This window comes from Choristoneura fumiferana, chromosome 3, assembly GCF_025370935.1.
Source record: "Choristoneura fumiferana chromosome 3, NRCan_CFum_1, whole genome shotgun sequence".
In the NCBI taxonomy this organism is placed as follows: Eukaryota; Metazoa; Arthropoda; class Insecta; order Lepidoptera; family Tortricidae; genus Choristoneura; species Choristoneura fumiferana.
Genome location: NC_133474.1, coordinates 2,197,522 through 2,224,844, shown reverse-complemented (window position 1 = coordinate 2,224,844; position 27,323 = coordinate 2,197,522). Strand labels below are relative to the sequence as shown.

Below are 27,323 nucleotides of genomic sequence, written 5' to 3'. Positions count from 1 at the left end.
ATAAGGTCGCAAGGGTGTAAGGTCGCGGGTGAGTAAGGAAATTATTTTAGTTCATTGATATGGACCTCCGCAAAGTAACGCCTGTTCAATAAATTATTAAGTACTTCATATATTCTATCTATCTGTCTATTTCATAACAATTTATCTTTTAAAGTATAGGATATATTGAAACAACATTATGATACATACGTCGATAAGCTACAAGTATACAAGGCCAACTAGACTGGTCCGATATTTATGTTCGCGACTGTACCTGCTATGTCGCGTGCGTTTCACCGACTCTTGATAATTGTAAAGCTATTTGAATTAAATGATTGACAATTTAAATTTGAATAATCGATTAATTCTATACATTATTATTTCACGCAAACTTAAGCAATGCCCGCCTTCTAGCAAGCGGAACGGAGGCCGTACGGAGTCCGTTCAACTCGCAATGGCGCACGGCCCTATACCACAAAGTGCAAAATTCGAACTTCGTATCTTGCCGCCCCGCTGACACTTATATTATTTAATACGAGAGTGAGAGAGACGCTTCGATACGAACTTCAATTTTCGAATTTTGTAGTAGCCCTTGCATTTCCGCTCGTTACCTTTGTAGTGGAAAGCGGGCATAAACATAAAATTTTGGAGAGACTATCTACAAATACAATTTCTAAAATACAAATTTAAAAATACTATTCTTCGAGGGGCGATTTAAATTGCTCAGTTGCTGGCAACTAATTGCGCTCTGATCGGTTGATACCGAACATTCCACTTTATCGAAACCGGGAAAAATTATCACTAAATGAGCATTAAAAATCATGTAGTGCAGTAAAATCATGGGTGCCTTGGAATCGTTGGTTACGGTAGCTTTGAGGCAACTTAAATCGCCCAAGTAAGAGCTACACGTTGCTAAAGCACCGTGGGATTAAATTGTGACACGTGCCCTCAAGTGGGTATATAATTAGTTTAGGTGGGTATTCATTAAATATTTGGTACAGAGGATATTAAATACTGTAACCATAAAATAAATAATTAATTCTTATACCGTCTCCAATCACCTTCGTAGTTTTCTGAAACAATAGGTTTTATATTAAATAAAAAAATAGATTTTTCACTTCTCAAAATGCACAGTTCCCGAGGCAACAGCGCACGAAACCGAATTCCACGCAGGCGAAGCCGCGGGCAAAAGCTAGTAAATCAATACAACTAAAAATGTATAATTATATAGCAATACATGAAAAATAAAAGGTACATAGTAAGTGAACAACTATTTCCACTGTTGCTATTTCATTTCCTCACAATCGAAGAGAAAAGCAGAGTGTAAAACTCAGGCATTAAACCCATTTTCCCCTCGACGTGTCTATCCACCCTTGCCGTACCGGCTCGGGTGGCTAAATGAACGTCTTGGGTAAAATGGCTCGTTTTATGCTCTCGTTGCACAATCTACTATATGGTGATAATAATAAGATTATTTATTTAATAAGATTCAAGAAGCAGAAGGTATTTCTTTTTGATAGTTTTGTGTACTTTTCGATACCATTTTTTTATTGTAATTTTGTCCAGACAAGCTCAGATTGGGCAAGCCTCTCTCCCCCTCTCTCTCTCTGATTGATCTCTTGGCAGGTTTGCGTGTTATTGCGGTTATTGCTAATGTTGCAGTTGTCTCTAGTATACTCGTTGTTGTTAATGTAGCGAATATCGCTTATGGAACTTATGTCGCAGTAGCAGTTAATGTCACCGATGTCGCCAAGTGCAAACGCCGGACACTGTGGGCCTCTGCGCAAGACCCACTTGACTGTTTCCTGGTAAATCATCAAAAAAAAAATCGAATGATTTATTCAGTAAATAGGCCGCAATGGGCACTTTTACACGACATTTTTTAAACTACCAGCGCTTTCAGAAAGACCATCATTGCCAAGAAGAATGCGCCGCAAGAAACTCCAACATCAACTTAACTTACCTATTAAGCGGTTTCTCCTTATAAGTGACCGGCTTCCTGTTCCGTCTCGTTCTGCCCTCGCTAACTCTCCCTGTCCCGCTGCTGTCGCTATCGCCGCTCTCTCTCCGATGGCTCTCTTGGCTGGCTTGTGTGATGTCGCGGTTGTCAGTTATGTCGTTATTATCGCTGTTGTCGCCGCGGGCGCGGGGGTCGCTGGTGCCGGGCGGCTTGTGGCCCTCATCGCAAGATGGCCGGGAATTTGTGGCGCGGGCTACTTCTTCCCTAGAATACATAGTATAGAAAAAATATCAATCATGTCCGAGTTCTCAGTTAAAGAAAGAAAATAAAACGAAAAATCATTTATTAACCATACATAAATAAAAATAACCATAAGTATAAGAAAATATAATGTTAATTTAATATGTGGCAAGTTCCGGTCCCTGTGTGTAACGTTAACTTTAAACATGAAAATTTTAACATGTTTTTTTTTCTCACTTAGTCAATACACGACATATTTTTGTAACTTTGGCTGTTTCAACCTCTGTAGTTAATTGTACAACTCTATCTTTAACCACTTGGTTATTCGGTCATTTGGTAAGTTTGTATACCATAAAAAAATTGTGGCTCATTAAAAAAAAACATTTAACAAAATGACTCACGACACAATGACCCTCGAGTCAGTGGCGCCGTTGGGGCTGGGCGCGTCAAACCGCATGACGCGCTTAGGCGGCGACGCGTCACTCTCCAGACGCATCTTCGGGACCAGTACTTGGAGCACGCGTTCGCTTTGCAACTGCCTTAGCCTGAAGACAATACACATATAGGTTATTATCATGGTATAGAATAAGCGTATCAGTTTCAGCTCAATCTGCATATTTGTTTACCTACATACATTTCAAGTTAAATAAAAGCGGCCAGGTGCGCGTATAGGTATTTAGAATGTGCTAATATTAGCTTTGGGTGACACTCTTTCCCGGCCCGGATAATACCGGCATGGAAATACCGACCCTGTTTTTTGTGTACACGCCCATAGAAACTGACATGAGCTTCTATGGGCTTCTGTTAAAAACAGGGTCGGTAGTATACGGGCCGGGAAGGAGTTATAAGGGTCAATCAACTTTTTAGTCTGGCTTGTTGCCGTGGTAACATCTTCTGAATTACTTATTAATAAAGGGCGGACGATGGATGCAATATGGTGACGAAAGCATAAGATGGATAAAACTTTTATTAAACTTCGATTAATATTTTTGTGTAAAAATGTATAGAAATTTGAGTGATGGTGATAATCTTCCTAATAATGGTGAAGTATCACTTTACAAATACGTACCACTTACATCTGTAGATGTAACGAGGTAATTTTCCCCTTCATAAGTGGATAGTGAATTATAAAAGGAATGCAGTAAAAATATGTAATATATTTACTACAACAATAAAATTATCCAACATTTTTCAACTATGCTCTCTTTATTAAACCAATTGTAGTCATATCCATATTACGTATATTGTTCGACATGATTTTGACGTAAATTGTATCCGTCGTCCTCCTACTGCTTATTAAAACTATGATTTATTGGGGTACAGTACAAATCCACTAAAAGTTAGGAGCTGTGACATTTTTAAGGCAATTCCTTCAAGGTTCATCTCCTAAGCATGCTAAATTATTATTACAAACATTTTTCTAACCAAGCGTATCACTGATATCTCCTAAGTAACGGGACAGAATAAAATACACTAACAAGTTGATTGACCCACAAATGGCTTACGTGTCGTTAGCGGGGGAAGGGCGGGGCGGGGACACGCGGCGGCGCCGGCGCACCGTCGGCGTGAACATGCGCGCGGGCTCCACCGGAGACTCCAACTAAAGAAAAAGGTGTTCATAATTATAATAGGTACCTATGATGATTAAAAATTAGACAAGAAAGCCGTTGTATGTGTGTGTGTGTGTGTGTGTGTGTATAAAAAAAATGTATTCATAACTAAAAGGTAGGTACATTGGCGTACCCAGCTTCTGGCCTAAGGGGGTGCAAGGCAGATTTTTAGGTCAGATCACCCGCGCTTGTTTTGTCATACGGAGCAAGTTCATACATTTTCTGCGAGTGCGAGTAAAAAAATATTTATTAATTCATTTATTTTAATTTTCCAAACTTACAATTATTATAATACCTAGTGCCATCTACGAAGACGCGTGATTTTGTCAAAATTAGCCATTAATGACATTGTAATAAGAACCATGGCACGCGTCATCGTGAATTACTCTACCTAGATACAGGTTAATAATTTAGCTAAAAAATACACGACTTAAATATTTTATGTAGGTACACAAAATACATGAACTCGACCTAATCACTAATCAAAAATGTAAACGAGGCGTAATATATTGCAGAACATACAATTTCCAGGGGGGGGCAGCTGTGTACGCCCATGGGTAGGTATCTATGAAGACTAAAATTAAACTAAAAATGCTTTGTGTGTTTGAATGTGTGAAACTTAGCTTTTAAAAAAAATGTGTTAGAGTAAATAATGCAATAAAAACTTGCATGTCGTGCCAATAAATTACCAAACTTCTACAGAAACTAGTATCAGATCTAAATTGGTTAAATCTTTTTTTAAGTCAAAATGGGAATATTGGTTTTGTGCACAAACATACAACCGGTCACTATGAACGAGGAACTTGTTCATGAGTGGTGCATTGTATGTTACCTCGGGACTTTCCCTGGGCGGGTCCATGGGCGGAGTGCCGGCCTCCTCGCCCTGGGTCGTCGAGTCAGGTTCCAAGTTAGGGCGCCTTCTGGACTCCGTGGCCTCCCGCTGCGTACCCAACGCGTCTAGCAGCCAACTAGGACCTTCCAAAGGGTTTTCCACCCTAGCACTGGGTAATAATAGTGGCCGAGTTAAAAATAAGTATTTAGTAAAAAAAAAAATTTTTAACATTTTTTTTTACTTAGGCACTGTTCGTGCGTTGTCCTTGTAGGTTCGATGACAATGTATTTTCTTTTGTTAATTAAACAAAAAAACATTATATAACTATTAATATTTAATTACGACGAATTATTATTATTATTAGTCGGGACCCATAACCAAAAATTTTTGAGCTGGTCACAATTTGAATGGGATCCGACTGAACTTTAAATTTGCTACTTAACATGAGTTCTACACCACTAGACTCATTTTCTTCCTTTAAGTTTTTAAGGCAGTCGGGTTTTTTGATTTTTTGAATTTAATATTTTATTTTATACTTTGTTATTTCTGTGAAAATGGTAGTTTTAAAGTACCATAACCCATACATATTAGAATGAGCTAATTATTAGCTTTCATTTGATACCCATATTGTTACAATACAAAATAGTTTTTATTTCTCCGCCATATTTTTTTCCGCAGACGCCATATTGTAATATTATATACCCTACGTCACTCCGACAGTTATGACGAATCCAATGATACCTCGTTATCATGTTAAAATCCGTCCAGCCGCTTAGGCTGCAGCGAGGACAGGAAATGGACACACATATGAAAAACATAACCCTCCTTCGGGCAGTCGGGTAAAAATGACCAAGATGAAGCGCATCAGAGTTCGAGAGGGGCGGGCCCATATGAGGCTATATCTTCATAATTTTTTCTTTAATTGACAAAAAAGAAAAATACATATCCAATATTTTTTTCATTATGAACTGACAGACTAATTCGATTTTTTATGATACTAGCATATTATACATTTTAATGACGTTCGCTTACCGTGGTGGTGTTAGCACTACATCTTCTTCCGCGTCTTCTTCAACTATGTCTAGCCTGCGCCTGAAAAATAATACATAAACATTACATCCTTGTTGACCAAGCAAGAGCAAAAGATCTCCATTTCAGTTAAAATGCTATTGTAGTTTTTTCAATATGGCAATTATGACTCTGTCCTGGGGACTAAAAGCTTAACGAAAATCGGTGAGTAAAAGAAACATCAGCTACTTACGATGTTTCATAGCCATCTTCATCTGTAATGTTTTGAGATTCATCTGCCGCTTCCTCCATACTGGCTACAAAAAAAAACTAGTCAAATCACCCACGTACCCAAAGGTCCCCACCAAAATTCAGCTTTGTCGGAAGTTATGTAATTTGGCCAATACTTTTATGACTAAATTGTCCAGATTAAAATTAACTTGCAGGATTTCAAACAAGTGAAATATAAGCTTGTAGTAAAAACAAATAATTCTTGCCTAATTGAAGGGATAGCAATATTTGGTGGTTAGTCGCTAAAACTACTGTTATTTTGGTATCTCAGATCACGGTTGGGAGTATTGGTTGTTACATTGAATGTTGTTATAACTGGTATCGCTATAAATATCATCATAAATATGTATCATCAACATTATAATACTCACTGTCAAACGGTATGTTCTCCTCAACATTATCTGCCACAACTTCCAGCTGCTCCGTGTCATTGTTATTTGGGATCAGTCTTGTATCTATCCGCGTTAGTGGTATGTATACATCTGAAAAATTATTAAAATGTAAACCTTTCTTATGCAGAAACACTTGCATAAACATAAAGGCTATTGTAGTAATGTAGCATGTCATGTGGCCTCCATTCTATATGCTTGCTGCTAATATGTAGCTACGCGTACAGGTACTGGGAAATTAGGAGGGGTTCGGCCGGAAACACTTGTAATTTTGTAGCATTCATGTGCCTTGTTCCATATCTATCGTGGCCTGCTTATGCTGTGTGTAAGCCTAACTACAATACGACAGGCATGGAAACAGGTGGAGGTGGTGCAGGTTGGATATGGCATCTGGCATATATTATGCAGGATTAAATCAAAGAGATACTGAAATAATTTATTTTCTACTTTTCCAAGGGAACTATGCAATTTTCTGGAATAAAAATGTGTTAACTTAACAGTTAACATGGATTTAAAAAATACCTGCATGGCAAATATATATTACGTATATTATGTAGCTGTTGGCAGTGCGATAAATTCAGCACATATAAAGTTGTAGGCAACAGGTACTTATTCATAGAACCTCTCAAACTTTTGCATTTATAATCCATACTTTTTTTTTCCCTGTGATATTTTAACGAGGCTTTAGCACAGCAAATGTGACTATGTCAGCCTCATGGAGAGCCTCAGATATATACACCACACTACAGACAGATATTACACTCCCTTGCACTGAAACCACGTCTCTGGATGCAAAGGCCCGTCCAATGAATCTGTAAATTCGCGTCGCTTCTTCTGAAAGTGGTCGACTGAGAATTACATTTACACCTCCATTGAACAAGCCCATACCATCCAAATACCCGACTCTGATGTCCTTATTCTGATCACATTCCACATGACAGTGAATAAGGTCTTCAGTCTTATTACATCCCATACACAAATATGATTGTACAACTCTCATAATCCATACTAATATTACAAATGCAAAAGTGTGTGTTTGTATATTTGTTTGTGTGTATGTTTGTCCGTCTTTTACGTCGAAATGGAGCGACGGATCGACGTGATTTTTGGCAAAGAGATAGTTTATGGGCCAGATAGTGACATAGGCTACTTTTTATCCCGGAAAAATGCAGTTTCCGAGGGAACAGCGCGCGATAACCAGATTCCACGCGGGCGAAGCCGCGGGCAAAAGCTAGTATTTGTATAAATACCTTGTAACATGTGCATTGGCACTGCTCTCACTGTAACATTGCGTGCCGAATTTGGACTCCTGGCAGATGCTCCTGAAAAAAAGACTCTTTAATTATTTCTGATTTTAAAAAATTTCACATATGGCCTTCTTTTAGAGAATCCCTCCCTATGACGCTGAATTAGTCACCTTAGGGCAGGGGTCGGCAACGCGCGGCTCGAGACCAATCTTCTTGCGGCCCGCGACTGTTTTGTAATATCACTTATAATACCTACTTACAATAGGTAATTTATTTAATCAGGCGTTACTTTGCGGAGGTCCATATCAATGAACTAAAAGAATTTCGTTGCTCACCCGCAACCTTACATACAATGTAGTTAACAGTAGTAGTAGTGATATCTATTAGTCTTTTACACTAGGTACAGGTACACGGCCTTTACCTATTTTTTTCACTATTTGGCCCATGTCTGCCAAAAGGTTGCTGACCCCTGCCTTAGGGTATTTAAGCTGTTCTTGCCAGATTCTTCTCAACAGAGGTTTTTTTACCTAACCAGTGGCAGAATTTCCTTGACATTCCTAAGTGCTTGTTAAAACCTAAATTCAATAAAGACATTTTGACTTGTCAAATACAAGAGTAAAAAAATACCATGCAACATGAAATAAAAGGTAAAACATTAAATAAAAAAAAGCTTACTCTGTCCACTTAAATTCAATGTCCTACTCAAAGACACAACAGGCTGTATGGACTGTCCACCCATCATAGGTGGCACTCGGTGCACCTTCTCGGTGGTGTTACTGATGTTGCTCCACCTTGGTGACAAAGTCTCCAAGTCTTGCCGGTCTCTCATGTATGTTTTGGTTAGTTCAATGGTCCGGGCCACTGCGCTGGATGCTTGTACAAGGTGAGACAGGGCTTCTTCACTGGCTGATTGGATGGCGGCATCCAGCTTGCGTGCTTCAGCAGCACCACCGCTTTTTAGTCTCTGAATGGCAAAGAAAAATATGAAAATTTTGTGCCTGTCAAATAGATGTGCACCGTACCACATAAACAGGATAAAAATAATACAGCAGATAAGGTAGGCTTCTAGAAAACAGGATACTTATAAAAGTACTTTCTGAAGTTCAATCACCTGACAAGACAGCTGTTCGGTACCTACTATGCTAAAGATCGAAATATCTCGCATGCTACTTACAATCACTTTCAGCCTTAGCTCGTTAATTTCCTTCATGAGTTCAAGTTTTTCATTCTCCCTTTGAGCCGCCGTCATCTTCCAATATTGTACTTTTTGCACCAACTCATTGTTTTTCTCTTTAAGATCTTTAAGTTCATCTTCATGGGTCGCCATGAAAACAATTTTGTATTTAATTGTTTTTCTTTTCTTTTGACAAATACAACTCAAACTCAAAACGAAAATTAACTAATCTAAACCATAGAGAACAAACGAGCAGAAAGTCAAATCAAAGCCACAGGCAACAAAATCGTGGAAAAAACAAAACATGGAAATTCGGGAGATCCGTTACGGTACGCCTAAACGCCGTATCAACCACCTCCGAACCACCTCGACTTTCATTACTAACGTTCTGGTTATGGCAGCACCAACTCTCTACTGTCAAAATAAACACGTTCATGACATGACATGACATTCATCTCACCGAATCGACGCATGGCGTTTTGATTTGAGGTTAAGTTAGTTTTGTTCCATTCAGTGTTTATTACTGACAATGTCATTCCGTGGTAGAGGAGGCGGCGGTGGCGGTGGCGGCCGAGGATTTGGAGGTGGCCGTGGTGGTGGTGGAGGCCGTGGACGCGGGGGCTTCGGCGGCGGTCGGGGCGGTCGCGGCGGCGGCGGAGGCGGCGGCTTCAGACAACAGGACTTTGGGCCTCCTGAAAGCGTCACGCCGCTTGGTCACTACGGTTGGACGGTGCAAGACGACCTTGTGTGCAAAGTCGACATCGAGGACGTGCCGTACTTCAACGCCCCAATCTTCCTCGAAAACAAGGAACAAATTGGAAAAATTGACGAGATCTTCGGCAACTTACGCGACTATTTCGTGTCTGTTAAGCTCGGGGAGAACATAAAAGCGAAGAGTTTTAAGGAGGGACAGCAGTTCTATATTGATCCTGCGAAGTTATTGCCGTTGAAAAGGTTTCTACCACAGCCCCCTGGTGCGAAACGTGGTCGCGGTGGTAGAGGCGGCGGAGGGGGTCGAGGCGGAGGAGGGCGAGGCGGCGGCGGCGGCTTCGGGGGCCGTGGCGGCGGCAGAGGTGGTGGCTTTGGAGGGCGCGGCGGTGGCGGAGGCTTTGGCGGCCGAGGCGGCGGCGGCGGCGGCTACGGGGGCCGAGGCGGCGGTGGCGGCGGTTATGGAGGCCGAGGCGGTGGTGGCGGCTTTGGCAGAGGAGGAGGTGGCCGCGGCGGTGGGTTTAGAGGTGGACGATGATAGTTTAGGACTGTTACTCCAGTGTGTATTGACTGTGTTATGGATGAAAGTGTGTGTCGGCCCTCGCCACACAAGCTCAATTTGTTTGGATGAGACTGCTGTTGCCAAATAAAGCACAGCCATATTTTGTTTGTTAACTTTATTGATGATGTAGTGAGTTCTCTTCCACAGATAAGAAGTCATGGCTGTAATGCAAACTATGTAGGATCATTGATCCATGCAGGTTACATGTTATTTACAGTCTGTAAGTTGTATACCTAGGTTTTAGATAATGATAAGAATAAGGATGATTTTATAATTTTAATGTTTGTTCTTGTGTGGCGAGGGCCAAGAAATACCTATTGTAGTAAGTAATACTATTATTATAACAATTGTCTAAATTAAGAATAAAGTTTATTATTCTTTCATTACTCGTTTTGCTAATTTACCAAAAAACATTTGGGCTATTTGTGCATGTGAGCATAAGAAACAAGTTAGAAATAGAATTGATTCTTACTTGGACCCAGAAATAAGAGATTATAGGTGGCAAAACTAATGACAAAATAACTTGGGAACATCACTAGTCATCAAATGTATGTAGTCCTCATGCATTGTTGAGCCATTTGCCCCTGCCAGTTCGTAATTTGTTTGTGTAATGCTATTCTGGTTCATTAATGATAACATTTATAAGGGTACAACTACACTAAATTAGAACAGAGGCAAGTGGCTTCACAAACCTGTGAGGTGACTATGTTGATGATATGTCAGTCTGGTTTTGCTGGGTTTTCGTAAATAACATGACCCATTTGCCAATAAAGGTTTGCTGTCCTTGTCTTCCTTACATGTTGATTGGTCCATAAATTGAATGTGTGATGTTTGTTTCCAAGTATGACAAAATGTGTGAACACAAGGGACCAAATAATGAGTGACAGCTTAACATGGCACACCAGGGAGGCATAAAATAACAATAGAATTAAATTAACCAATTTACTTCCCTTACTTTAAATAAATACAATTAATCTATAAATTTATTCTAAATTTTCTAGCTCGGCTTTAGAGCTGGCTGGTATATATTGCGATGACAGGGCCTTCCCGCGGTGATTGAAGATGTAGAATGATGGCAGGTTCCGCTGAGTGTCCCACTTAGTGGCATTCAGTTCTGCCCCAGCAGGGATCTCACGGAGATTTCCAGCAACATTGAGGACTCCCCACATCACAGCAAACAAGCTGGTAACTGCTTGGACTACAATCTGAAAAAGAAAAATAAGGGAGCCATTAACAAGCATCACTAGTATAATCTTAACATACATACATTATAACCCTTTCGAACCCAGCCAAATATGAAAAGAATTATAACAATGGACTTTGTGTACAAAATTCAAATGTAAGAGTTATGACAGTGGAGCTTATGTACAATCTATGTCAAATTCAAATGGAATTAACTCGCACCATCATAACGGCTGGGATCCAAAGGGATAAAATCAAGCCTCTTGCCCAACAGGGTATGCAGAGACTACATCCTTCCACTTACAACGCTCACTTCCTCTACATTCATCAATCTTTCCATGCATGTAATCTTAATGACTTGCAAAATAAAATTAATGAAACAAAATTATGGATTAGGTAAATTCTTTTTTTCTACAAATTTTAAGTTGGTTTTAAGTTTTGTGAGTTTAATGAGAACAGTTTTATTAGTAAATCACAGTAAATAAATGTGTCTTTATGTATGTGTGTTTATGTACAAATTTATATGTTATAGATTACAGTTTGTATAAAACGAAGGTTAATGAACTAATACTCACATCTAAAGGTAGGCCAGTAAATTCTTGTGCGGTGATCCTTAAGTATGATCGATCTAGAAAATAAAATAAATACTGAATGTGGAAACTATATTCCAGAAACAAGGTTGATAATGAACGAAAACGTAGTGCTAAATCTTACGTTGAGCGGCTGAATATGCTGAATGAAATAGAGATATAAAACCGACGATGATAATCATTTTATTTAAAGACGATGCCATTATTGAAAACTTAAAAAAAATGCTTAATTTTAATAATTATAATTAGTTGAGATGAGATAAATTCACTTCCTAGCTCACTCAATAGACAATTTATTTTGACAGATATTTTTTCTTTCGACAAGAATAAATAATGTAAATAGTAGCCACAAACTAACGATATTGCTTTTTCAGCATGTGAGTGATAATATGCGCTTAGCATTATTTTAGTCTCCACTGAAAAGGCATAAATTTTTTGTTTTGGGATTTTCAGACTAACATTTTACTTAAATTAATAAATTTTCAATTAATCTTTAAGGGAACGCCTGAAAACTTCCGTAAATTAATTAAATTAGTGCAATCGATAAATCGGTAACAAGTTGCTTAAACGGGACTATTCAACCACTAGATCTGTCACATTCACGAAAACCGAAAAGCGGTTCGGTTGGGCGACGGCGACGCCGCTGAGTTTACTATTTAGCTTTGTTTATTTTATTCGTGTTTTTAGTAAAATAGCAATTAAAATTACAATATGTCTCGAAATCCAAAGCTAGAAGAATTCGAAATAGAAAGAAAGCCATCCAGATTCCAAGGCGTGCGTGGTGGCAGTGATTTCTTTACACGAAAACATTCAACCAGCCGTCTTTTCGATAAAACTCCATCTAGGGATAGATCTTTGAAAGACTGGGGTGAGTTTCGGAAGCAATATACCATTCTATCATGATTATTTTAATTTAGGCTCATTAAACTTAGTAAATGCATTCAGTAAACGTTAATGCTCAAAACGATCATGGGTGTGGCATGCTTGTTCAAAACTTTGTTTGCAAGTTTCGCATTTCCGTACCTAAGTTCGCCGGTGACCTACTTGTCTTGGTTTTCTTTTGTTTTAAGCACTTCGTGAGTAATTAAGACTTGTTTAAAGATTGTTTAGTATTAATAATCTGAGAACAAACTTTTTAAGATATCAATATCGTGTCCTCTGCCAGATATAGATATATTTATTTATTAATAAAAAATACTGTATATAGTAAGAACCAATGCACTTCAAATTGTATATTTTTTATTTAGGGACTTTTACTTTTTTTATTTTATTTTTTGCTTCCTAAACCGGTTGGACTGTAGCAAAGGGGGCACAGATTTTTTTTATCATAATGAAGTCATAATGACACATATTTTATGATGTTATCAAATAAAATACGTTAAAATAAGCATATTTTAATTGTACAACTTTTCTCTGTAATCAAAAATGCGCGAGATAAAGGGACCCAAAGTTTTGAATGTTTTGCAAGGAGCCAGGACAGTTTTTTTTTGTCAAAATGAAATGATGACATATTTTAAATGATGTTATTGTATAGAATACATTAAAATAAGTGTATTTTGTTTGTTTTTTTTCTCTGTAATCAAAAATAGCCGAGATATAGACCCAAAGTTTGAAATTTAGGTATAACGAGCGAAGCAAAGAGTGGTTACTATGAGTTGTGACCACAACGCACGAGCAGAGCGAGCGAAGCGAGCGTGCCGCGGCAGCCGCCGGCGAAGTGCCAGAACCGAATTAAGGTGTTAATCTTAGCTATTGTTTGATCAAAATATAAGTTGAATGCTCATTTTCTTTTTTCTACATCTTATCTCATCTGTAGTTGGTCACAGAGAAAAGTACCCCTATTAAAAGATGCTCATTTTAACATTCTCTGATTATAATAATCATTTAAAATAGGGCTTATACTGACATCAAAAAAAATATTGTTTCAAATTTTGTCCTGGCTCCATAGTAATTTTGCTTAAAATTTTGTCCAAAAAATTTTAATTTTTTTTTCGCTTTTTTTTCGAAAATATGGCAGTCTTTTTGATTCCTATGTTTTGACGCGTTTTAAGCAATAAAAAAAAAATATTTGTTGCCCCCTTTGGTATAGTCTGACCCCTAAACCTTTTGAAAGTGGAATGTAAAGAAAAACTGACGACAATAAAATAAAATGATCGGGCTAAACCATACAAAAGGTTAACCTCGTAAGTCCTCTCATACTTTATAACATACACAAATCAATGAGAAGTATAACTGCTGAATTGTGGATTACAATTTTTCATTTCATAAAATAAGAACTAAATTTATTGAAATAATTTTAATTTGGAATTCTCAGCTGGATCTGTAGAACTATGCCCTCAAAGCAAAGCCGTCTAAAAAAAATTTGAGTAATTTGTACTTTTCTGCATCATTTATTTTGGTACTCATTTGCAGTGGTGATCATTTACCACCAAATCCCGCTTGCTTGTTTTGCTCCCTCTCATAATGAAAAAATAAAATAAAATGGTACCTACACATATCAAAAATTAGAAGTTTTTTTTTTTTGAGATACCACCTTTTGCCTTAAGAGGGGCAGTGTGTATGTTACATTAAGTCAGGCAGGACTTCTGAGATTAAAATTAGTTAATTAAAATAATTAATTATATATATTGCTCCAACAATGGGTAAAGCCACACCCGGTTATTATTTCTTTTTATTATTATTATTTTATTTTATTAATATAGATCAAGGGGCTGTTTCACCACCCATTGATTAATTTCAACTAACGGATTAATGTGATGCTGTCTCCGTCTATTCAAACTAAACAAACAGAGATGGCATGACATTAAATTTATCTGTCAGTTAAAATTGGTAAAAATGGTGAAACAGTTAAATTATTAGTTAGTTTTATTAATTACTTTTTTATTAATATAGATCAAGGCGCTGTTTACTAACCACCCATTGATTAATTTCAACTAACGGATTAATGTGATGCTGTCTCCGTCTATTCAAACTAAACAAACAGAGATGGCATGACATTAAATTTATCTGTCAGTTAAAATTAATCAATGGATGGTGAAACAGCCCCTAAATGTATTAGTATATTAAGTTCTTTCTTTTGTATACTAACCCCCTATGGATGCTGTCCAAAACAAACTGTATTAAAATGATTAATATTTTAATTAAAATGATTAACTCTGGCCAGAAATTGGAGTGCATGAAAAATTTGCACTATAAGTACTTGAAGTCTAAAAGTAGATGAAGCTTTTAAGACATTTAGATTTGTCTATAATCATCATCAATTGAAGGGATCTACTTAGCGGCACAAAGTTTAGCACACTCTTCATACAAAATTACCTATTACTGCATAGATTTGAGGGCCAGATTTTTTGCCACTTATATTTTTCAAGTTTTTATATTCCTGCTGTTCAAGTATTTTTAGGTCTTTCCTGCTGTTTAGTTGTTGAAATGCTGATTAGTTGCTGTATCGGTAGTCATGTTCAATGAAGTTTTGCCCTTTGCATGGGTTACCATGGAGCAGAAGTAAGATTTGTTTGAATACTTCTTACAAGCTTGAATTTATGTAACTTGCAATCTTGTAAATTAAAGTTCATCTGATCAGATTAAGAAGAAATTTGGTATGGATATGTAGATAGAATCAGATCATTTTGTTTCTTCACATGTAGGTATATCTTTATTGTTTGACAAACCGAGTTGTGGAAGTTTTTTTTTAATATGAAGATATACATGTGTTAAATTGTCAGTTAGACAAAAAGGTCTTCTTTGCTAAATCTTAATTTTCAGTATCTTAGTGTGGAGTATACTAGTAGTACATATACTAATACGTATGTATACTATATGCAATCACAAATAGTTGCTATGCTCTTTAATCCAATTACTGGAAGCCTCAGTAAGCCAATTAATCAGAGGTCAAACTGTTGCTAGGAAATAGTTAATTGGCAGGTTACCTGTTACATACATATATTTGTTGTATTATTTAATTAAGTTTGTCATAATTTTTTTGTTGCCATTTGATGGATAAATGAAGTTTACAGTCTGTCGTGAGCTGATGTGGGAATGAAAACCAAACCGAGGAGATGATCCTAGTAGTGGCTATGGCCTGCATTGAGTAGGCAGCGCGGCAGCGCTAGTACAGTCGAATTCATAAACTTGTGATCAAATATTTGATCAAAAATATCTGAACATGCTTGCTTCTACTTTACGCCGTTGTCAATCGAGTCGTGTTCAGATATTTTTGATGAAATTTTTGCTAACAAGTTTATGAATTCTTTTGCTTTAGCGCAAAGTATAAACTGCCTAGGTATACTGGAACCGACCCAATGCACGCCAATGGATACTACTGGTAGGGTTGCCAACTTTATTAGCAGAAATAGAGTATGTCTGATTTTAAAGGAGGTGAGTAAAGAATATTGTGTGGACTTTTTTTGGTTAGTTATGATAAATGGTGCATAATATTACATGACTGGTATAGTACCTAAACATGGTGAAAAAAAAAGAGTATTTTAGCTATTAGTGTTATAAATTATAGAGTACGCCTGCATGATATCTATATCATATTACATAGTACAATATTCTATTTTATAGTATGGTTGGCAACCCTAACTACTGGGGACTGGACTGGTGGGAAATATGTGGGGAGTAATGGGGATTGGGGAACATAGATTTTCCTCTTTTCCTTTCATTGAGTGTGATGTATAACTGGAAATGGATGTTAAAGTTACCAATGTTTGTTAAAATATAAAAATTTATACGGTTATGGTTTATGGGGGCGACTGAAAAACAGAGTCTGTCAGCCAAGGGACTTTGTTCTGCAAGGCGCAGGCATAAGCTGAGTCGCTTTCCATTTTAATAGTTTGATTGTATTATTTGTGATGTGATGTACCTGTAACTTGTAAACTAGCTATTGAATAAATATCTTTTATTGTGTTATTATTTGTGGGAATTTTGAAAAATCTTTTTTTTTTCATTTGTTTCTTTTAGATAACTATTGAGTTTTATTAAATCTTTAGGGCGAGCTTCGACGAGTCAGTGTGAGGGCCTGTGCACACCGCAATTATACGCGCTAGTATTAGTATAAACGCGGTTGTAGGTATGGTTGCTCAATGGAAAGAAAAACGCACTGTCAACACGCAGTGGCGTAGCTAGGTAACCAAAGGCCTGGGGGCAAAAAATAAACTAGGGCCCCAACAACTATTTGAGATCGTTTGTTCCGTATTCGTAGGGCTGCCATCCGTCCGGGTTTCCCCGGATTTGTCCTAGTTTAGAGGGCGTCCGGGGAGCGTCCGGGCGGGGATCCATTTGTAGTCCGGGTTTAAAAATATTTTTAATTTTTAGATTAATGCAATTATAATTTTTCGAAGAATCAATTTCCAGCAAGCTTTAAATCGTTTTATAAGGATCTTATCTTGATTGGCCTATATTTTTATTATACCTACTGACCAAGTTTAATAAAAACCTAAACCTGTTGACATGTCCGGGTTTTGGGCTCCAAAATCCGGGGTTTTCACGCGTCTTGTCCTGGTAGCCAAATTTTAGAGATGGCAGCCCTACGTATTCGTCGTGTTCCGAATTCGACGTAATCCAGATTTGACATTTATAGTTTGTAAGTCAGAGTCCGAGGGGCCCCCTGAGCTTGGGGGCCCCGGGGCACTGCCCCGTCTAGCCCTCCGGTAGCTACGCGACTGTCAACACGTTTCTAAAATGTACTGTGCAATGGCCCTAATATTAAGTTTTTTATTCAAAAATATTAGAAAATACTTAATGTATGAAGAAAAAAGATCCATTAAAAAAATTCTGGCAATTTTTGTACTTGCTCAATTCCAGATTACCTTTTCAGGAAAACTTGTTCTCTTCTACTCAATCTTCTACGCGTGCCTGGTAGTCCTCTTTGCAATCTGTATGGTGACATTCCTGCAACAGTTCATCAACCCTCGTGTACCGAGGCTGCAACAGGAGTACAGCATCATCGGCTCCAGCCCAGGACTAGGGTTCAGACCGCTGCCTCCTGATGTGAGGAGTACCCTCATATGGTATAAGGGGACTGGATATGACAGCTACAAGTATTGGGAGGATCAGCTGAAAGAATTTCTGTCGGGTGAGTATTTGATATAGCATCCCACGTTTAATAGTACATTGTGTCTAAGCCCGGTAAATAATGAATTACGAACGAGAGTATTAGAAGCTCGAAGTTGAATGAAGGCTTTAATGAGTCTATGTTTGTAATTTTAGTACCGCCTGTGCAATATACAATGTTTTTCATAATTTATTGAATCAGGCGTTACTTTGGTGAGCAAAGAAATTCTTTTAGTTCAATGTTTTTCATCACATTTGTGAGTAATTTGCCAAAATTGCCCATACCGCTGGCGCAGCTCTTGGTCGCGGCAGCAGCCCCCCTCCGCCCCCAGCAGCAGAGCGCCTGAAAAAAAAATTTGATTTTGATTTTCTGGTTTCCAGTGTACAAAAAGAAGGGTCAGACGGCAGGCGCGGGCCAGAACATTTACAACTGTGACTGGAAACGCCTGCCTCCGCCAGGCAAGGTCTGCGACGTGGACATCCGGACGGGGTACGAGCCGTGCATCGAAGAAAACCACTTCTCCTTCCACAAGTCCTCACCGTGCATATTCTTGAAGCTTAACAAGTAAGATAATATATTAGTTTTAGGGCCTGTTTCACCACGTGTCGACTAACTTTAAGTGACGGATATCAGTGATGACGTCTCTGTTGGTTTTGTCCGAATAAAGAAAGACGGCATTCCTTTTAACTGACACTTAAAGTTAGTCGACAAGTGGTGAAACAGGCCCTTATTGTGCTAAAATGTATATAAAATCGTTGTGTGGTTAATAATGATAGGTTGATAAACTTTAAGGGTAGTTAGTGAAGGCACTAATAATCACGTTTTATTATGTTTTAGTAAAAAAAATAGACTTATTATTTTCCTTACAAAATTAATTAGCACGCAATGTATCACTACGTGATACTACTTTGTTTTTATTCGTTCGTTTTTTAGAAAAATATGGCTCTGTCCATTGGAGGACAATTTTGCCAGTGTCTAGTAGGTTTTGCCGTAGGTTGTACGGTAACAAAAAACAGTTTGAGGTAGTATCAAAAATACACGCTATATATAATCAAACGAAACGAACGTTAAACTGTGTAACAATCCAAGAGATTTAAAGCTCGTAGCCCGCGACGCTTAGTACCCTAAGGGGCTGTTTCACCATCCATTGATTAGTGTTAACTGGCGGTTAGGTGTGATGCCGTCTCTATTTGGTTTGTTCGAGTAGACGGAGACGGTATCACATTTAACCAGCGGTTAACGCTAATCAATGGATGGTGAAACAGCCCCTAAGTTTTACATGTAACAGCTTGCTGGCTGCAGTACGAATGGGCCGGCTCGACCGGGTTAGTACCACACTCCCACAGAATACCGGCGTGAAATAGTAGTTTTGCTACTGTTTCGTACGGTGAGTGGGAGATCTGGAGGCCCAACTCCCCTCCCCCTCCCCCTCCCCCTTTACCCCTCCCTTTAGGCTGGAAACGCACCCGCAGTCCTAATGATGGTGTCCATGGGCGGCGGTGATCGTATTTGATAAAAAAAAGTGCAAATTGAACTCGCGCATTGAGGGCTCGATACAAATTTGTAGATGGACAGTGTAGCAATATTAATGTAAGTAAGACGTACTCGGTATCGCAATCTTTTTAGCGCTTCTCTCTGTCACACTCGGTGCAGGATGAGGGTAGAAAGAGATAGTAAAAGCGATCGAACGCCCGGGCACGTCAGACAATAGTCACTGGTCTTAGGCCGAGGCCGCACTACCTGCGGCTAAACCGCCGCGGTTTTAAACCGCGTGACTTTTTTATACAAGCAAACTTAAAACCGCCAGTGTGGCCGCTTGCATTAGTTTACTTGATTCACAAAGTCACGCGGCCTTTGACCGCCACGGTCGGTAAAACGCGACAGCTGAAAAAAGTGCCATAGTGGCCATGTCGGCATTTCGAGGCGCATATGGGACGATTTTCAGAAATTTTGCCGACTGTGGCCGACCGTGGCGGTTAAAAGGTTAAAAACCGCGGCGGCTTAGCTGTAGTGCGGCGTGGGCCATATATCTGAGGAAAAGCGTGTTGTTGCGTTTCAGCACGAACGACTGCGCCGCCCGGTAGCAAGACTTTTTTTTTGCTTTGATCAAGCTTTTTTATCTGACTAAAATAAAAATAACTTTAAAAATTCAACTGCTTAATAAATGCCTGCCTCTCCTTCTAATATTATAAATGCGAAAGGTTGTAAATCTGTTTGGTAGTTTGTTACCTTTTCCAGACTATACCACTGAACCAATTTAAATTAAATTTGGAATACAGATAGTTCGAATTCCCGGGGAGGTTATATAGTTCCCGCGGGGTGGTAATAAACGAATTCTACACGAACGGAGTCGCGGGCAACAGCTAGTACGTAATTAATCTTTTTTCCAATAAGTTCCTTTATTTTTCAGAATCTATGGCTGGCGTCCAGAATTCTACCAGCCCAATGAGCTGCCTGCAGACATGCCGGAAGAATTACAGACTCACATCCGCAGCCTCTCCGCTACATCCAATCAGGTCCGTTCATTTGAATAAGAGTAATTTAGTTCTTAAACAGTATTTTCTTCAGAATTGATAAACCTAACCTAATTCTAATCTTTAAGATGATATATAACAAAGTTCTGAAAACAGCACGGTACTATAACTAAATTTTATGACAAACATTGTTATGGCAGGTGAAATTATGGCAGATTAAATTATGATGACTATGATAAGTGAAGTGATTATGATTAGTTCATAAATACACTCGGTGCACAAGTTCAACTCTCAATTGACCAGTTTTTTCTTTTTCACTCTCTTCTATTCTAATCATACTGTTTCGTTTCCAGACCAACATGGTGTGGATAACGTGCCAAGGCGAGACGCCAGCGGACAAAGAGAACATAGGTCCGGTCTCGTACCTGCCTCGGCCTGGGTTCCCGGGGTACTTCTATCCGTACGAGAATGCTGAGGGCTATCTCAGTCCGCTGGTGGCGCTGCACCTTAGGAGACCTAGAAGTGAGTACTGCTCGCAATGCACGATATTTTTTAAAGCTTTTATTACCTGACTCCGAAGGGGGGTTATGTTTTTGGAATAATTTATTGAATCAGGTGTTACTTTGCGGAGGCCCATATCAATTCTTTTAGTTAATTTATGTTTTTAGTCAAACTGAATTACGTACCAAGATGGAACCTTAGGTCCTTTGATGTCATATTAACATGAAACAAGTGATAACGAAATTTATTATGAAAAGGTTCTACCCTGGTACGCGTTTTTTCGACTGTATGTCTATTTTTTGGCACTCTTTGTTAACGCGTTGAATTCACGATGACGCGTGCCATGGTTCTTATTACAATGTCATTAATGTCTAATTTTGACAAAATCACGCGTCTTGGTATTATTAGATTCGTGTAAAATGTCGGAGTGAGATTATGATAGGTATATTAATTATCTATATGGCGCCTGCAAAAAAAATGGAGGTTTTTTTTTTATAATGCAATATGGGTATCAAGTGAAAGCTAACTATAATTGTTTATTTTATTTCAGCGGGTATAGTTATCAACATAGAATGCCGGGCGTGGGCCAAAAACATCAAATATGACAGAAAGGAGAAAATGGGAGTCGTCCATTTTGAGATTATGATCGAGTAGACGGATAGACCAGTCTACTACAATATTGATAAAAAAAATAGTGAATGATTAATTAATGCCGCAGCTACAGGTAAACTATGGGAGTTGAAAGCGTTAAGCTGGTTTAAAAACATGAAAATAATATTTAAAGAAACCACTTTGGTCTACTGAAAAGACCGTGTTATTTTTTCATAATAATCCGATTCTGATGTAACACGAAAAAAAATATCTTCTACTTAGTAGACGATTTGGTCTTCTCAGTAGACGATATCGTCTTTTCAGTAGACCAAATATAAAATGACTTATAAATATTTGAATCTCAACATATCTCAACTACAGTTTTATACTTATAACAGTTATAACCTGCTATATATTGACAGCAATAATCTTATATTTAAGACATATTTTTGTACACTTACATAAATCTCCGTCCATGAAGATTTTTTGATACTATTTACTCATCATCATCATCAGCCCGAAGACGTCCACTGCTGGACAAAGGCCTCCCCTTAGAACGCCACAATGAACGACAACTTGCCACTTGCATCCACCGGTTTCCCGCCACTCTCACGATGTCGTCAGTCCACCTGGTGGGAGGCCTGCCAACGCTTCGTCTTCCGGTTCGTGGTCGCCACTCGAGGACTTTTCTCCCCCAACGGTTATCTGTTCTTCGAGCGATGTGGCCTGCACTTCAATTTGCATATTTTTCCAGCTATGTCAGTGACTTTAGTTCTTCGACGAATTTCCGTATTCCGGATTCTATCGCGCAAAGAAACTCCAAGCATAGCTCTCTCCATAGCTCGTTGCGTGACTTTGAGCCTCTCTATGAGGCCAACAGTTAAGGACCACGTCTCAGCGCCATAAGTCATCACTGGCAACACACACTGGTCGAAGACTCTAGTCTTCAGGCACTGCGGAATATTGGACGAGAAGACATCACGAAGTTTCCCGAACGCTGCCCATCCGAGTTGGATTCTTCGGGCGACCTCTTTGTCGAAGTTGGACCTACCCAACTGGACAACTTGTCCAAGGTAAACATAGTGGTCAACAACTTCGAGTACATCGCTCCCAACGATAACCGGCACGGGTGTGACATGGACATTTGACATGATTTTAGTCTTGTCCATGTTCATCTTAAGACCCACCTGTTGGGAGACGATACTGAGGTCACTGAGCATAGTATTGAGCTCCTCCAGCGACTCCGCCATTATGACTATATCATCGGCAAAACGAAGATGGGTGATGTACTCGCCGTTGATATTGATGCCGAACCTGTTCCAGTCCAAGAGCTTGAAAACGTCCTCCAACGCATTTGTGAACAGTTTCGGAGAAATAACGTCTCCCTGTCTCACACCTCGCTGCAGTTGGATTGGTTGTGTACTCTCGTCCTGCAACCGGATCGACATAGTGGCGCTGCTGTACAAACTCTTTAACACCTCGATGTATCTATAGTCATATGGCATCGCTGAGGGACTGCAGTACAGCCCAGGTCTCGATTGAATCGAAGGCTTTTTCATAGTCCACAAACGCTAAACATAGTGGCCGATTATACTCCTCGGTCTTCTGTATAATCTGGCGGAGTGTGTGAATGTGGTCTATGGTGCTAAAGCCTTTACGGAATCCAGCTTGTTCGGGAGGCTGGAAATCATCAAATCTTCGCTCGAGACGATTCGTAATGACCTCGAAAACAACTTGTATACATGACTAAGGAGTGAGATGGGTCTATAGTTCTTCAATAAGGTATTGTCGCCTTTTTTGAAGAAGAGCACCACCACACTCCTGTGCCATGCTCCGGCGTGGTACCCTCGAGTATGACGGAATTAAATAACCTCTGGAGGACTACAAGTACCGGTTTACCACCCGCTCTCAGAAGTTCTGTCGTGATTCCGTCATCCCCCGGAGCCTTGTTGTTTTTAAGTTGTTTGAGAGCCACTCTAATCTCGTACAGGCTGATATCTGGGATGTCTTCAGTGTAATGACGGGTTAGTTTAGCTCTGGTATCTTGAGCTGCACCTACAACGGGCTTCTGTGTCGAGGCATATAACTGTTCGTAAACCTTTCAAGCTCTCTCAACAACTCCGGTTTCGATGAGATGATACTGCCATCGTCGATCTTCAACTTAGTCATTTGGCTTTTCCCAATAGACGAATTCTTTGCAAACACTTTAGAGCCCTGGTTCCGCTCAATTGCTTCCTTAATACGTGCAGTATTAAAGGCACGCACATCGTGTCGCATGGATTTTGAGATTCGCCTATTAAGTCTGCCATATTCCGACATGTCAGTTGAAGATTGCAGCCTCATCTCGTTCCGAAGTTCCATTAATAATGGTTTCATTGGAGAGCTTCTGAGGTCTTTTCCGGCGCGGAGTCTTGAAAACTACCCCACGGCCTGACAGTTCTACCAGCCCGTTGTTGATCTCGTCCGCTGTTTTGCATTCGGCTAGCACTGGAACGATTATGCAATAGAGTGAAAGCTTCGGGGTTCTGGATTTGGGCAGGACAAGGACGGAGCGTGGACTTCACAAGGACTATTTACTCATTCGTAATTATTGTATAAGTTGAAGTGCCTACACTGCCGATCATTGTAAATTAATAAATCAAATCCAATTTATAATTTATCAAGGTGAAATTTAATGAACAGCAGTGTATCTAGATAAGAGTAGTGGACCCACCGTAGAACATTATTTGTTATTTATATCTTGTATTTGACCGCATTGCCTTTTTAAACTTTTTAACGAGTGTAGCATTTATTTTCAAAGACTAGAATGACAGCTTTAGATTTTAAGATTTATACTTTTTTTGGTGTAATATATTTTGTATATAAGACTTTTTAGTAATTTCAAAACAGAATCTCACGAATCTTAATTAATTTTAATTTTGATAACATTGATATTAATTTACTCTTACCGACCTTTATTACTTACTAGAAAATTTAAAACTCTTAAAGAAATCTCAATTCAATTCAAATCTAGGAAAGGATGGATCCATAGGTGTCAAGTCAACTCTTTTACTTTTATTATTTACATCTCTATTTTTAACATTCCAGTGAAATCTCTTAACACAATAAACATTTTATATTCTTTATTTATAGAATTAATCTTATTTTATATGTTACTTAAGTTCTACTCTGCTTAACATGCTGTTTCTCAGAATTTATCCACAATACTAATAGAGGTACAGGAATGTGGCGTTAGACAAACTTGCCTTTGCTGTGCGGCCCGTCTGGCAGCTCGCTCTCCTGTAAGCTGTTAAAACCTAAGACCTTACACGAGCTGTCGCGGATGCGCTGCGCGGGCGCAGTTAGCGCTGCTCCTACTATTTTTCAATTAGCGTCCACTCGCTCCGCGCAAACCGCGGCAGCTAGCGTAGGGCCTAACAACGTCCGTTCGAAAAAAAGGCTCAGGATGACTTCGTCCACAGTCCCATTTCGTCACCTTCTTAAATCGTCCTCATTCTCATACAGTCTACTGTTCTGATTCGCCAACATTCCTACATTGTCACTTTCCTATCTTGTCCGCTTACGTGGGCCGCAGTACCAACTCGTCAGCAGTCTTTTTTCGAATACAGTGCTAACACGTCAACATTCCAATTTATACCACAGTGCCAACTCGTCAAGACATTATTGCATCGTTCATTATCCAGACTAATATGAATCTCTATAAATGATTATTGAAAAGGGGCTTTTTTCCAAATTACTCTCTCGGGATATTTTGCTATTTAAACGCTTAAATTGACCATCTCTGTGAGACAACGTCTGGTAAACGTGGACGAGTTGGCACTGTGGTCGTAATAGGAATGTAGACAAAATGGGATATGGACGATATCAGAAAGTGGACGAGTTAGGAAGGTGACGATTTAGGAATTGTAGTCTGACGACATGGCACTGTGGACGATTTAAGAAGGTAACGAAATAGGATTGTGGACGAAGAGCCGAAAAAAAAAGTTAAACTTCAAAGCACGAGCACTGATTAAAAAGCCAGGACTGTTACCATGTCTGATGGATAACTAGTACAATTTTGATGTTAGATTCAACATCGGCATCGACTTCGTTTTCATAAAATTTAACTCAACATCGTCTTAACAATATTTGCTGAGAAAATTAATGAAGATTGAAAAAAATAAAACCCTGACAGAAATACAAAACAAAGACATTCCTATTCTTCTTATTTATTAATTCTAAGAGTATTCTTTTTAATTTCCCTTAGTCAAAAAGTTTTTCTAGTTAAAATGGAGCAAGAATAACATTGATGGACAGCATGTCGTGCTCAGTGGTCTTATAAAAATGACAAATACTTAAATGTCCGTCCAAGAATTTAATTTTTATATGTTTTTACCACAGTTATTGTAAAATGTGTGCCTTAGGTTTTTATAAATAAATAAATGAATACCAAATGAACGTATTTTTTCCTGTTCCTTCAATCGACTGCGGACAATGTGGTTTGCCCATCGTAGCTTATCATCAATCTCTTATTAATAATCGATATAATTAAAGGAAAAATAGATTATGTTAGTATGACAGTATTATCATAGTAAAAGAGGACAAGTAGGCTCACTTCAAACAAAAGTACATCGCGCGGCTTAAATGTGTGCGCGTCGGTTGGCGCCGGTACGCACGCACCCGCCGCACGCGTACACTGATAATTTAAAGAGGATTAAGTTTTCTGTAGTCAATGCTGCGCTGCCGTCGGTGCCGTACGTTTTGATTTTAGCTCGCTCGTCTTACGCTCGCTTCGCGAGATGATCACCTTGTACGTTCGCGTACTCGTCCTTACGTATTTTTGTATTAGATGTAGTTGTAAATTAGTAGTATATAAGTTTAGTGTAATAGTTTCGTTCGTGTAGGGACACATGAAAAAATATTAGATATCTACCTACCTACCTATGAACAATAAAGTTATAGTATTATGTGTAGGTAAACATGAGTAGTATGTACACAGTCGCCATCACCACTCCAGCGAATTTTAAATTTAGTATAATAATAATAATATAACGACATAGAATCTTGTTTGTCTAGACAGACATAAGACAATTTCAATTTAACTTTCGTACCTACTAAAATTATTTTCCGGTAGGTAATTAATCTAAAATAGACATCGACAACCCTAAGCGTCGGGCCGGAGTGGGCAGTTAAGTCTCCTAAAGGGTCGGAGTGTGCATACTTCTTTTTTACTATGATAGTTTTATGCTATGAAACGCCACAGTTTATTAGCACACGATCAAGCTTGGTTCCAGGCTTTGGCTGGCGTGCAGAAGGACCAGAGCATGCCAGGGGGACGCAGTGGCGTAGCGTCTGGATCAGCCGCCCGGGGCGGATGAAAATTTTGACGCCTTATTTAGGGTACTCATTCTAATCGGTCCGAATCGAAGGTGCGTCATTTTTTTTGTTATGGAATTATCATCATCATCCCAGCCTATACGCCCCAATACGTCCCACTGCAAAGTAAATTGATAAGTAATAATCTATCTGTCGGCTGTCATTTACACTTACTTAATTAATTACTTAATTGTCAATTTAGTTTGCTGTACATTGCTGGCAATTATAGTTTTTTAGAAAGTTAACAAAGTCTGAATTTTTAGTTTATTTTAATTAATAAAATTAATGTCATAGTTAAGTTACAGAAATACGTTATCGAAAATACAAACTGAGACATGGATGCATAGAAAAACCAGAAAAAGAGACTAGCGCTGAGAATCGAACCCAGGGTCTTCAGCAATCCGTGGTTTTTTCTATGCATCCATGTCTCAGTTTGTATTTTCGATATGGTTTCACGGGATACATACCCGTAAAAGTAACAAATTTGGAGTTGAAATAAAAAATACAAAAAGACCCCAAAAACCAATCATAATTTGATTGCTTAGTTGCGACATCTCTTGTCTGGGTGAGCGGTTAGT

General features: G+C 38.9%; 4 protein-coding genes across 4 annotated transcripts; 2 read left to right on the top strand and 2 right to left on the bottom strand.

Annotated features, from left to right (window-relative positions):
• Window positions 1-8,989, bottom strand: LOC141426330 (uncharacterized). The gene is made up of 11 exons (XM_074085180.1): window positions 8,731-8,989; window positions 8,232-8,520; window positions 7,560-7,631; window positions 6,292-6,402; window positions 5,883-5,946; window positions 5,654-5,713; window positions 4,622-4,790; window positions 3,685-3,779; window positions 2,581-2,724; window positions 1,943-2,203; window positions 1-1,052 (listed from the first exon to the last, which is right to left on the bottom strand). Exons 1-11 carry the CDS (start codon window positions 8,881-8,883, stop codon window positions 1,037-1,039), a joined length of 1,434 nt encoding a protein of 477 aa, XP_073941281.1. The 5' UTR covers window positions 8,884-8,989; the 3' UTR covers window positions 1-1,036.
• A 175-nt stretch (window positions 8,990-9,164) lies between these two features.
• Window positions 9,165-10,383, top strand: Gar1 (Gar1 ribonucleoprotein). The gene has a single exon (XM_074085181.1). The coding sequence runs from the start codon at window positions 9,260-9,262 to the stop codon at window positions 9,974-9,976; it is 717 nt and encodes a 238-aa protein (XP_073941282.1). The 5' UTR covers window positions 9,165-9,259; the 3' UTR covers window positions 9,977-10,383.
• A 545-nt stretch (window positions 10,384-10,928) lies between these two features.
• Window positions 10,929-12,081, bottom strand: EMC5 (ER membrane protein complex subunit 5). The gene is made up of 3 exons (XM_074085182.1): window positions 11,897-12,081; window positions 11,758-11,810; window positions 10,929-11,205 (listed from the first exon to the last, which is right to left on the bottom strand). The coding sequence occupies exons 1-3, from the start codon at window positions 11,973-11,975 to the stop codon at window positions 10,984-10,986; spliced, it is 354 nt and encodes a 117-aa protein (XP_073941283.1). The 5' UTR covers window positions 11,976-12,081; the 3' UTR covers window positions 10,929-10,983.
• A 299-nt stretch (window positions 12,082-12,380) lies between these two features.
• LOC141426329 (sodium/potassium-transporting ATPase subunit beta-2-like) lies at window positions 12,381-21,874 on the top strand. Its single transcript, XM_074085179.1, has 6 exons — window positions 12,381-12,640; window positions 17,588-17,845; window positions 18,205-18,388; window positions 20,235-20,340; window positions 20,652-20,820; window positions 21,350-21,874. The coding sequence occupies exons 1-6, from the start codon at window positions 12,484-12,486 to the stop codon at window positions 21,451-21,453; spliced, it is 978 nt and encodes a 325-aa protein (XP_073941280.1). The 5' UTR covers window positions 12,381-12,483; the 3' UTR covers window positions 21,454-21,874.
• Window positions 21,875-27,323: the final 5,449 nt, after the last annotated feature.

Coding starts and splice junctions, on each gene's coding strand:
- LOC141426330 (XM_074085180.1), bottom strand. CDS start 8,883: ATGGCGACCCATGAAGATGAACTTAAAGATCTTAAAGAGAAAAACAAT. Junction 8,521..8,730: donor AGCTAAGGCTGAAAGTGATT/GTAAGTAGCATG, acceptor TTTGCCATTCAG/AGACTAAAAAGCGGTGGTGC. Junction 2,725..3,684: donor CCTTCCCCCGCTAACGACAC/GTAAGCCATTTG, acceptor TATTGTCTTCAG/GCTAAGGCAGTTGCAAAGCG.
- Gar1 (XM_074085181.1), top strand. CDS start 9,260: ATGTCATTCCGTGGTAGAGGAGGCGGCGGTGGCGGTGGCGGCCGAGGA.
- EMC5 (XM_074085182.1), bottom strand. CDS start 11,975: ATGGCATCGTCTTTAAATAAAATGATTATCATCGTCGGTTTTATATCT. Junction 11,811..11,896: donor AGCATATTCAGCCGCTCAAC/GTAAGATTTAGC, acceptor TTTATTTTCTAG/ATCGATCATACTTAAGGATC. Junction 11,206..11,757: donor TTACTGGCCTACCTTTAGAT/GTGAGTATTAGT, acceptor TTTCTTTTTCAG/ATTGTAGTCCAAGCAGTTAC.
- LOC141426329 (XM_074085179.1), top strand. CDS start 12,484: ATGTCTCGAAATCCAAAGCTAGAAGAATTCGAAATAGAAAGAAAGCCA. Junction 17,846..18,204: donor GCTGAAAGAATTTCTGTCGG/GTGAGTATTTGA, acceptor TCTGGTTTCCAG/TGTACAAAAAGAAGGGTCAG. Junction 20,341..20,651: donor TCTCCGCTACATCCAATCAG/GTCCGTTCATTT, acceptor TTTCGTTTCCAG/ACCAACATGGTGTGGATAAC.